The sequence below is a fragment of the Humulus lupulus genome, chromosome 3, assembly GCF_963169125.1.
Source record: "Humulus lupulus chromosome 3, drHumLupu1.1, whole genome shotgun sequence".
Taxonomy (NCBI): Eukaryota; Viridiplantae; Streptophyta; class Magnoliopsida; order Rosales; family Cannabaceae; genus Humulus; species Humulus lupulus.
In genome coordinates, this window is record NC_084795.1 from 40,342,126 (window position 1) to 40,354,588 (window position 12,463).

The following is a 12,463-nucleotide window of genomic DNA, read 5'->3' on the forward strand; positions in this document are numbered from 1 at the left end:
AAAATATACATATTGTGTTAACTATACTGATTAAAACTACTGTGAACTACTAAATAAATGTGACAACTGAAAATATTATTTAGATAAATGTGATTGCTACATGTTTTTTGACACAAATAAGGTACCAACTAGTACAAATTAGTTTTTGTTTAGAAGCTTTGGGATAGGTAGTATTAGTAGATAACATTAGATCTCTTGCACTACTAATTATTCAAATGTTATAACGCAATGTTTTCCTATTTTTCTTTTATTCAGAGGAGATGACAATTTACCAGTACTTAATTAGTAAACTTACACAACTGTTAAAATACTAGTACTAAATAAATAATAATAATAATAAAGCAATATATAATTAAAGACAACCTAATAATTGATATGATTCCCAATATTTAACAAATAGAAAATTTGCTTTTACCAATTATTGACCACAACAAGGACCGTACAATAATTAGAGATGTGGTTGTTAAAAATGTATGGTGAAATCTGTAAATGTTTATATTATATATATATATATGATCATTTGTTCCATTTTAATTATCCATTTATATTTAACATATATGAAAGCAACATGCCTTATCTATACTCGAACAAAAGTTCCATTTTTCTTTCGGTGAAAGATATTTTCTTCTACTTTTTCCACAGAAAAAACCATATAGAATTTACGCATTTTGCATGACTCATCAATCATTTCAAGTTTGACCATATTTTTTTTTTGTTTGTTTTATTTCTTGAAACATTCATACATATAAAAAAAAAATGTACCCAACTCTGCATGAAGTTTGATCCATGAAGAGATGTTGTACAGGTGAACCTTTTCTGTGGAGAGCTAGGAGAGTTGCAAAGCTTTGGTATAAAAGATTTGTTATAATATAATTTATTTTGTTCATATTTCCTATCAAACAAAATGAAAATTGCTTCACATAGCACCAAAAAGTTTGTCTCCAATTTGCAGCCTTTAACCATGATCAAGCAGGGCAAGAAGCATATTATTGCTCAGCCAAAGAACATTTACAACAAAATGCCATGGAGGGCACCCATTAATTACCATAAAAGTAACACTAGTACTACAACTGTTGCTTCTTCTTCATCTTTCGATGAAGAGGAGATGCTAAGGCCTTCAGAGTCAGTCGATGACGAGAACTCGACTGAGTCGTTGCTCGCTGGAAAGCTGTCCGACGGTGGGCTTCCAGGCTCAGAGAACCCAGAAGTTCCAAAAGGGTACGTGGCAGTCTATGTGGGGTGCGAGCTGAGGAGGTTTTTGATTCCCACAAGCTGCTTGTCAATGCCAGAATTTAGGATTTTAATGGATAGAACTGCTGAGGAGTATGGCTTCGAGCAAGATGGTGCAATAGAGATCCCTTGTGATGAAAAAGATTTCCAAAAAATTTTGTGTAGATGTTTGTCTTCGAAGGATAAGAAAAAGAACGGCAAAAAGCCATGAGCGGCAACCAATCCCAATGTGTGTGCGCGCACACACACACTATGTAATGTTGCCATTTGAAACCACAGGTATTTGCTACTAATCCTCATTATTTGTGCATTTCAACGGAGAATGGCCTAACTTCTATCATGATTGTAAATGTAAATATATATTAACTGTAATGTACTGTTTGTTTCTGATGTTTAAATTAGAGTTCATCTTGAAACTCAATTAGCATTTGGAATAATACAAATTCGGTTCCAGAAATAAACTTGAACGAACCTGAATTCACATTGGCTCTTGTACAATTGCCCAGCAAGCAACAGATAACTGTGTTATGTTGTGGATTAAAGATTCTTCCCTTGACTTTAATAATAGGAAATAAAACCTTGTAATCAGTCCTATTTTCTAATTTGCGCAGACCACCAAAAATATCAACACGAGAAAGCAGCTGCAATTTACATTAGATATAACCATTTGCCAGAAAAACAAGCGTCTTGCCTGGTTAAAAAAAAATCACAAGTGACCCCAAAGCAGAGGAGTTGTGAAAAAATATTGTCCCTTTTACCACTAAATCAACTCCATATGATATCAAAGGTGAACCAATTAAAATTTTAAGCTTGAAGCTTTGAACAAACAAAGCAGGAGAAAGGACAAACCAAACAAGCCCGCCAAAGTGTTCCAGCTTTTACATAATAGAGTTGTGTATCTTGGGTACTCTTAATTTACAAGACTTCTAAGTCAACAATGAATTACTAAAATATTTGTCAAGGCTAAAGTGAAACTAAGAAGATTAATAACTATTTTAACTGCACTTTCAAAACTGATTAACTTTGGTTGATCGTGTAGTCCATTACGTTATTGTAGTTTTATAGTTTTATAATTAGACAAACGTTTCCAGGGAGCTATTAAAAATTCCATGTTCGAAGTTTCCATCAGATCTACTAAATAGAAAAGAATAATGCAATTCAATCGAAAAAGAACCGCTCAAAACATTCTTATATAAGGTGCCTGTAGTTCATTGAAGAACTTAAGTACAAATGATGTTCTTATAAATGACAATTTTTCGACATAAATCTCCCTAAAATTTCAAAAGCAAATCAAAACTCGATTCTCAATTCTCAGAAACTAAACTTATAATCCCAGAACCCAAAAAAAAAAGTTAAAACGAACTACCAAAACTCATAACTCGCAGTTATAAACTAGAACAAGATTGCATAAATGTATGAATCAAAATCTTTCTGCCAATCTAGCAGAAACTGCTCTTAGTTTCGAGTATACCTTTCCGGCAGGGGAACCTAAAATAAGGCTGCAAAGGGAATCTCTAGCTACCTTAATATTTGCAAAAGACCCCAATATGTGAATCTTGGTATCAGCAATCACAATTCTCGTCTTAGTAGCATTCTCAATTGCAAACTTCGTCTTACCACCTTTCCCAGATAGTCTACCTATGGCACGAGACAAGTGCTCACCGCGGAGAGTTTTAACATCCTTGATCTCAAAGGACTCCACATAGAGCTCATCCATACGCAGAAGAGCAATGGCATCAACCACCTCAAAACCAAGCATGAAAGCGTGAACAAAATCAGCACACTTCTGTAGATTACTAACATCAGGTGTATCTTGTCTAGTCTTTAATTCCACCTTCCGAGCCTTGAGATTCATTCGTATGTCGATCTTCATCTGCTCATATACCGGCGTGTAGATATCCAACCATAGTTTCTTGAGAGGTGAATAACGGTGTGGCGGGACGGAGACCTTACGAAATTGAACTCGGCCATCAGACATCTCATGAGCCATCAAAGGCTCAAATTTTGGTTTTGTTGGCAAAGACCCAGGTGCAGAATTCATTTCAGATGGTATTGCCTCAACTTCCATGGAAGAAGTAGCTTGGTTAGACTGCATTTTTTTATTGTGCTTGCTTCAACCTGAAAGTGTTTAACAAAGGATGGATAAATAAATGCTTGGTATACTCAAAGCAGGGGCACAAAATCATCAAAAGAGCAAAATGCAATTCTCAGAGATATAAAAGCATATGACCCTTTTCTTTCAACCATAACATGAACTGTTCAAAAAAGTAGTCAATTTGAGTAAAAAAGAAAACCTAGTTTATGTTGATGCAAACATATATTCCCAAAATCTACAAGAACAAAAATAATTCAAATTCACCAACAATAAATTCTATTTAAAAATTCAAAACAAAACCCAGAATATTAATTCTTCGCCTAAACATAATTACCCAGAAATATCTCATCACAAAAACATAACTGAACACTTAAAAAGATCCTCATAATGTATAAAATCAATACCGCTCGATCAAAAAGCAGAAATTAAAAGTAAATACCTATAAGGGAGTAGAGAAGCGAAGGGTCTAAGCGAGTTGATTGATAAAAGGAAGTAGTAATGGGTTGCCGGAGTCGGAGTCGGAGGCGGCGTCGAGTGGAATACTTTTGTGGTCGCCAATAGTGAAAGTAATGAAGCTCAAGTTTCGCCTCTCTTTCTGCGGAAAGGGTTTAGGGAGAGAATTTTAGGGTTTCATTAGTAATCAAGTGTAGTAGGGCGTACAATGAGTATGATGTCTACCCAATCACAATCCTTAATGTTTTCTTTTGGCAAATATTATTTTCAGTCGGTGATAAAATAATTTTAATAAAAAAATGCCATAAAAGAAATGGTAAATACTCTTTTGATAACTTATTACTTTATGTTTTGAATAATATTTATGATACTTGTAATTTGAAATCAATATAATTTTAATTATATATAGTATCTTAGACTCAATTTTAACATATATAGTATCTTAGACTCAATTTTAACCAATATAATTTTATCAATATAACCAAATTGTCTCAATTATATGGGTTTCAAATTCAAATTTAATTACTTAATTACATATAACTGAGGACAGTTCGGTCATATTGATAAAATTTTATTGAATAAATTTAGATCTAGGGTACCAAATATATACGATTTCAAATTAAAGGGTATCAAATGAGCATTATTGAAAATATAGGGTATTAAGTATGTATTTCGATAAAACACAAAGTACAAAATGGTTGTCTACACTAAAAAAAAAAAGCAAAATGTTTTCCTCAAATTTTATAAATTACTCTTTTTTAAAAAAAAATTAATATATTTTTTAATAAAACATAACTTCTAAATTGATGTTAACGTTGTTTTTCGTCAACTTAATTATGTAGAGAAATTAAACAATTATTAAGGAAGAAAATGATAGAAAGAGATTTTTAACATGGTTCAACAGTTAAAATCTGCCTACGTCCAGAGTCACTTTTATTATAGTCTGCGTTAAAGCTTCAAGAAAAAACAATTTCCATAGAATGTTTCTCAGTGCCCAATTGCGTTTGATTACAAATAACTAAATTCAGGTTATTTATAGACCTGGTTACAAGAATATTCCTCCCCCAAGTTTAAGGAAGTTACAACATATATTCAAATTTAAATTCAAATGAATATTTGAATAACAATACAATTTAAATGTATTATTTAAATAAAGATCCCATAAAAATAGTGAGTCAATACACGATTTTAACTAATCCCAAAGAAATAAGGATTTCCTACAGCTTCTCCATGTATATATTTAACGCGCCTTCGAGCTTAAACACTGCTCAACGTATCCTCGAGCTCACCATTCCATTTGTCGCCACCTCCTTGCTTGATCAATCTGTCGAACTCATCTCTTGGAGGAGACTAATACCTTCGAGTCTGCAACTCATGCTTGGGCGCTAATGACGTAGCTCTGAAACTTCGTGATAATTTGTATAAGTATAATGTCAATACTTGTTAAACTCAAGCTTACATTTTACGAATCTACATTTTGATGTTGTTTATTCAGTCTCAAAGTTTTGGTGTAGCATTTTGCCCCCTCAAAAGTGTTGGTTCAAATCCCATGAGAAGGAAACTTTTGAATTCACTTTCGGAAAACGTGTCCACCTACCACACTCGAGTGTGGACATGTGTCAATACAGGATTAGATATTGAGAGTACTCAAGTACTCTTTTCTCTGCACACATCCTTTCCTGTTCCCCTTTTTGCCGCCAATTTTCGAGATCAAATGTGGTCCATTGGATCACATTTTAACCCGAATCAAGGGCTCAAATTTCCCTTCGAATGCCTTTTTTTTCCCTATTTAAACCCCTTCTTCACCTTCTTCCTCTTCACTTTTGCTTTTCAATCTTTAGAAGAGAAAAACACGAACTAGAGCCCTCAATCATTTGCATGTTCTCCAAGCCAAAGAAGCAAAGCAACCGTGGTTCGCAGGTTCCATCGCCTCATTCTTGCTCCCGATCTTCCAATCTACAATCTCTACATTCACAGGATCAACTTTGTGTAAGTTCTTAAACCTTGCTTTTTCTATATATCACATTTTTTTCTTGGTTTTTATGCATGAGAAAACTCTTCTGGCTCTTGCTATGTTCTTGAAATTTTCTTTGTAAAAGGGAGTTTATGATTTGTATGAGTGAGCATTTTTTGTGAATAAAGATCTATTTAGGTAAAAAAAAATTGGTAAAAATTTGGCAAAAATGGCATCTTCTTTAGGTTATGGGGTAATAGTTTATAGGTTTCATGTAGTGCAAAGAATAGGGTTTTGAATTAAAGTTTTAATGAACATAACTCAATGGCATCTCCTTTTTGGGTAACTGTCATTTCTCCAGAAGTAACTGTCCCACTCTCGTATGAAGCTACTCTCAGTGTCTTGAGTTTATAACAGCTCGGTCGTGGCATTTGAACAGTCTCGCTATTCCGAGTCTTTGGGCTCCATTTATTCTATCTCGTTATCTCAAACTTGCAAACTCGAGTTATCAAGATTTTTTTTCTGCTTTTCTAAGCAATGGGCCCTCACCCTTTTCTTTTTTGTTAGATGGTGCAGAGAATTAGTGGGGCCCCGAGCTTGCAATCCCTTACCACCCACCTTCTCCTCAAGTTGAATCTCCATTCACTCGAAACCAACGGTTAATTCAGGAGCACGAAGGGCGCCTCGAATGGGAAGACATACAAGCCCACTTCCGACGCAGATTAATGAGGTCGAAGAAGGGAAAAGAAATAGACTACGGTTTTCCATGTATTCGGACCCAGATCCTAAGGTCCGACCAATCCCACTAGACCCCAAGTGTAAGGTCATAGTAGCATTTCCCCCAGGTGAACTCTCCTTCGAATTCATGGAGAGTACATCGAATCAACTAACCAAAAAACCTGCCTCTAAAGTCTTTTCTGCCCCAACCTTCGAAAGCTCTTTCTTTGAGGCCGAACATTATCAGAGTTTCATCACATCCAGAAGACAGATTTCAGACATTCCGTCTTATCATTGACTAAAGTTGTCTGGCAAGTTGGTATGTCAACCCGCCAGCTCCAACGAAAGGAGATGCTTTGCTCCGGATGAAGACAACCCGGAGAAAAAAATCAAGCTCACGGCCTAGAGTTGTGAGCACATGCATGTTGGGGCATTGCTTCCCTTAAAATATTATTTCAGGAATTTTATTGACTACGTCGATATTTCCTCGTTCCAGCTACAGTCTAACTCGTACAGGGTCTTAGCGGCACTGAGGTCGCTATACCACGAGAAAAAATGGAATGGACCCTCGGCACGCAAGATTTTGTATCTCTTTTGCCTAAAAAGCAACCCTTCCTAAGTTCACAGTGGGGGTGGCTTTTACTATCTGTCGAGCTATCTGAAGGAGCAGAGGTTGTTTGAGGACATACCTAACCATCCTCCAAATTTCAAGACCATTTTCTTCTGGAAAGACGATCTCAAACCGTCCAGATTCTACTCATTTCAATGGATCCGTAAGTATTCTTTCATAGCTTTTTCTTCGACTTTTTTGTTCGAACTCACAATGCTCATCCAAGTTAATTGCGCAGCCAATTACAACTGCCCACAACCCACTAAGGCCATGAAAGATCACAGGGAATAAATTATGAAGCTTCCGTATGGTCAGCGGTCCCTTAACTATCTCTTTCACGAGGATAAGCTCCGAAAATGCGGTCTCCTCAACAAAGGCGAGCTACAGATGATACTGGGATTCGCAAATTCGCAAGATGGGAAGACATCCATGTACCGACTGCCAAGCTTCTCTCCAAAAGGAAGCACTCGATCTCACATTCTCGGTCCTCTATTCCTCGCCTAGTTAAGCCTTCATGCTCGGGAACCAAAGTACAAGACAAGGTCTCTCCGAGCTTATTTGACGGAGGTAAAGTTTTGTTAGATCTATCTATGTGGTCTCCAACCCTTCTAAAATAAGAGCCCAACGTCATAGTCCTTTTTAATGATCCTCGGAATAATTTTGTGACTTGGTCGGGGGTAGATCTTGAGGTGCATAGGGACCACAATTGATTAGGAGAATACCAAACCATGTATAGCATAAACGAAGTTTGGGAAGGGATAACAGTCCGGTACAGGACTAATGACTATAGGGATTTATCGAGGATGTCCCCTACTTATCCAGAGGAAACCCCCTTAGAATCTTCTAAAGATAGAGGGATTTCTTGGTCCCCGAGCTTGAGCCAGGGGATCTTCCAATTAGGTTTCTTTTACTTAAAAGTTTCAAAATCTTTTCCCAAACATGATGAAGAATTAATGTTTGTTTTCCCCCTTTTTTCAGAATAGATGGATTTGTACATTGACAACATCCTCAGCCAGCCCACCGTGTCCAGGGGGTCCAAGCGTAATCGAGTGTCCTTGAAGGGAGCCCATTTTTCCAAAGTCGCCAAAATGACCGAGGCCACACTGTCGACCTCGAAGCAGGCTGACTCGGGCCTTGTCACTATTCCTCTGGTGCACCCGGAGGTTATTGCTATTCCTCCCTCGAGCCAAGTGAAGAAAACTTGTCCTTCCCACTCTCCAATCCAAGATCATAAACTCACTGTCATGACCTACATTCCCGGGTTCGTGGTTGACAATGTTGTTGGCGCTCTCAGAGCTCAACTAGGTTCAGATGCTTTGACCCGCATGGGCCAATGCTTCAGCAACCTCAGGGCTCCCTAATGGGAGTTCTTAACAGGCTGCGAGAATGCCAACACCTTTTCGACAAGAGCGAAGAGTTGCTTTCTTTAGTAAGTTTTTCCTTGAAAATTGATAAACTCCATGTTTAATGCCAACTATTTATTTCTTTACTCTTAATATTTATTTTTGATTGCTGGCCTTCGTCCAGCATAACTACGTCTTGAATCGCGAGGTCGCAATGAGCAAGGTGCATGCTCAAAGTGCCAAGGAGGCACAGATCAAGCTGAAGACGACCTTAAGAAGGCACGACAAGAGTTGGAAGCTAAAGACATGGAGCTTAAGAGGGTCCAAGAACTAAATTCCAAGCTTGAGGAGGATAAGAAGACAACTTATGAGTTCATCGAGAGCAAGAAAGCTCGTCTTCTTGAGGAATTCAAGACCAAGAAGGATAACGTCGTCGACATGGCGATGTATCACATCTGGGCCACAAATCCCGACCTCGATACCAGTTTCCTGTCAAGGAGATCGAGTATGTCAATAGGTGGCAGGCTCATTTGGAAGAGGAAGAAGTCGAGCTCGAGGCTGCAAAGACAATGGAACAAGCTGGATCAGTGGATGCCGGAGCTGCCAATCCATGAAGATCAAAACATGGGCTGTGACCCATGGTGTTTTTTCCTTCTTTTTTTTTAATTATAATTTTTGATGCCCTTGGGGCAAAGAAAATTTACAACTCGAGCTTGAGCTATTTTTACTATCTGGTGAATGTTATACTTTAATGGTAGTTTTTATGCTCTTAAGTTTCCAACTTGAAAACTTTTTTGCACATTATCTACCTTTAGCTTTTTTCCTTAATATTATACATCACATTTCTGGTTCAAAATATTTTGAGCATGTTACTAAGGACTTGCTTTTATATTTGTTTATTTATACAAATACATTGTCGTGCTTAGGGTCGAACTTCCATATATTCATACATAGTTTATTCAATTGCTTAATTTCGACCTCGTTACATTCAAGTTTGAACACTACTTATACCATGAATTTTTGCGTTTAAAAATACTTAATGGCGTGTAGTCTCATTAGTCTAGTTATTTCTTGCTTGGAGATAGTAACTTTTCCTCATCCTCAAGTATGGTCTCAAGGTTGCGAGGTTGAAACTTTTTTTCAAATTCCAACTTTGTTTGTGTCGATTTGTTTTTGCTGGTTTATTCCAGACTTGTTAAGTTAAGTTCATGCCTGGTTTTTGTCCAGGGTTTTAAATTTGTGTAATCCATGGACTATAACTAATTTTATTGATGTTATATTTGATTGATGCTATATTTTTTCGAGTCTATGGTATGATTGTATACCACTTATGCCTCATTAATGTTATTGAATTTCGAGAGCTTGCAAAAAATATAACAATAAAAAATAAAGTTTGAACAAGAAATAGTGCTTTATTAATGGTAAAGGGAAAAAAGTAAATACAAGCTTGGTTACAACTAAATAAACATCCTTCCTACATTACTAATAATAAGGTCGTAGATGTTCACCATTCTAAGCTCATGGAACCAACCCTCCATTCACTCTCGCTAGTTTGTACACCTCAGGTCGAATGATGGATTCAATTTGGTAGGGTCTCTCCCAATTAGGTTCGAGTACGCCTGCAGATGGGTCTCGTGTGGCCAAAAACACGCGCCTAAGCACTAGGTCCCCAAATCCAAAGTGTCTATCTCGAACCCTTTTATTGAAATATCTTGTAGCCCTTTCCTGGTATGCAGCGTTCTTAAGCAATGCTTCTTCTCACTTTTCTTCAATTAAATCTAGGGCTTCTTCGAGCTGAGATTGGTTTGAGTCCTGGTTTTATACTTTGCGTCTGATGGTAGGAACTTCAATCTCAATGGGAAACATTGCTTCGCAGATGTAGGCCAGGGAGAAGGGTGTATGTCCAGTTGAGGCTTGAGCTGTTGTTCTGTAAGCCCATAAGACTTGTGGTAATTCCTCTGGCCACCTGCCTTTAGCCTCTTCAAGTCTTTTCTTAATTGAACTCTTTATAGTCTTGTTTACGACTTCAACTTGGCCATTTGCTTATGGATGGGCTACCAAAGAGAAGCTCTTAATTATTCCATTTTTCTCGCATAACTGTGTGAACAACTCTCTGTCGAATTGGGTTCCATTGTCTGATACAATTTTCTTTGGTATCCCATATCTGCAAATTATGTTTTTTACCACAAAATCCAAGACTTGTATTGAAGTGATTGTGGCCAAAGGTTCTGCCTCGATCCATTTGGTGAAGCAGTCCATAGCCAATACAACATATCTGACTCCACCTTTTCCCGTTGGCAAAGATCTGATGAGGTCGATTCCCCACACTGCGAATGGTCATGGGGAGCTCATCATGGTCAGCTTGGTTGGTGGAGCTTGATGTATGGAGGCGAACTGTTGACATTTATCGTAACGTTTAACATATACAAATGAATCCGCCTTTACTGTAGGCCATAAATATCCTTGCCTAATTACTTTCTTTGAGAGTTTGTGCCCCCAGTGTGATCTCCAAAAAACCCTTCATGAATTTCTTCTAGGATCTTTTTAACCTCGGGTGGAGTTACGCATCTTAGTAATGGCATGGAATACCCTATTCTGTACAATCTCCCTTCCTAGATAGTGTATCTTGGTATTTTGTACATCAATTTTCTAGCCTTGTTCTAATCTGTTGGGATGCTCCCAGTTTCAAGGTAGTCAATTATGCATGTCATCCAAGTTGGTTGTGAGTCTATCATGTTAACCTCAACTTCATCAAGCTCGATTATACATGGTTCTGGTAAAAATTCCACCGGTACCACATTAGGTTTGTTAGCTTCTCTTGTTGTTGCGAGTCGATTCGAAGCGTCTGCATTCGAGTTCTGTTCTCGTGGAACTTTCTCAATTCCGTAGAACTCGAATTGTTGAAATGTTTTCTTGACTTTTTCTAAGTATGCTGCTATTTTATTGCCCCGAGCTTGGTATTCTCCTAGGACTTGGTTGACAACAAATCAAGAGTCACTATAGCAGTGAATGGATTTTGCCTTTAGCTCGGAATCTATTCGAAGCCTTGCTAAAAACGCCTCATACTCAGCCTCATTATTGGAGGCCTCGAAACCAAACCTTAAATTTGAATGAAACTAGTTTTCTGATGGGGTTATTAGGATAATGGCTGCCCCCGATTCATTCTCGTTAGAGGATCCATCGACGTATAGTCTCCACAGCTCGCGGGCTAGGGTTACAACTTCCTCATTGGTTATTCCAGTACACCTGACTATGAAGTCAGTTAAGGTCTGTCTCTTTATCGACGTTCTTGGGTTATATGCTATCTCGAACTGCCCAAGCTCGACTACCCATTTCAATAGTCTTCTAGATGCTTCAGGTTTCGATAATATTTGTCTCAACAGCTGATCAGTCAGCACATTTATAGGGTGTGCTTGGTGTTATGATTGGTTAAATACAAATGATAAAGTGTTACACTTAGTAGAATTCACATAGTGAAGATGTGAATTTGAGTTTCAAATTGTAGGCACTTATAAAATATAAATTTGGGTCCAAAGTGATACATAAAAATATCTAAGGGTTCTCAAAAGGTTTGGTGGCATTTGGAGCATTTTTTGGACCTTTGGAAGTGTCCAAAGTCATAAGGGGTGGCGATACGTCACCACCCAGGAGGCAACACATCACTTGAAAGCTAGGGTTTCTAGAAACCCTAGCAGGCAACGCGTCTCCTGTTGTATTATGTGGATTTACGTAAATGCTCTAAATTACATATTTTTCAAGTCTAATCCAATTGGTTAGGCCTAATGATGATGTCTACTCTATATATGGGTCAAAAACAGTGATTTGGAAGACTTGATCACTCTCTCCAATCTCTCTCTACCCTATTTCTCTCTCTAGCTCCAAAAATCTCTAGTTTTCTCCAAGAACTCTCCAAGAAAGTGCTTGACTTAGAGAGTTGAAGGCATGTTCAATCTTAATCCTCATTTCCTCAAGAGAAGGCCTCAAGCATCAATGGTGGTTGGGAAATAGAGTATTAGGACAGCGTTCTACAACGTGTATAAGCCTTGGTTTGTGTTTGATTT

The 12,463-nt window shown here is 37.6% G+C and overlaps 2 protein-coding genes across 2 annotated transcripts; one reads left to right on the forward strand and one right to left on the reverse strand.

Moving 5' to 3' along the window:
• Positions 1–904: 904 nt before the first annotated feature.
• On the forward strand, positions 905–1,441 carry LOC133823994 (auxin-responsive protein SAUR71-like). Its single transcript, XM_062256855.1, has one exon. It carries the CDS (start codon positions 905–907, stop codon positions 1,439–1,441), a length of 537 nt encoding a protein of 178 aa, XP_062112839.1.
• A 953-nt stretch (positions 1,442–2,394) lies between these two features.
• On the reverse strand, positions 2,395–3,955 carry LOC133822563 (uncharacterized). The gene is made up of 2 exons (XM_062254935.1): positions 3,765–3,955; positions 2,395–3,348 (listed from the first exon to the last, which is right to left on the reverse strand). The coding sequence occupies exon 2, from the start codon at positions 3,323–3,325 to the stop codon at positions 2,651–2,653; it is 675 nt and encodes a 224-aa protein (XP_062110919.1). The 5' UTR covers positions 3,326–3,348; positions 3,765–3,955; the 3' UTR covers positions 2,395–2,650.
• Positions 3,956–12,463: the final 8,508 nt, after the last annotated feature.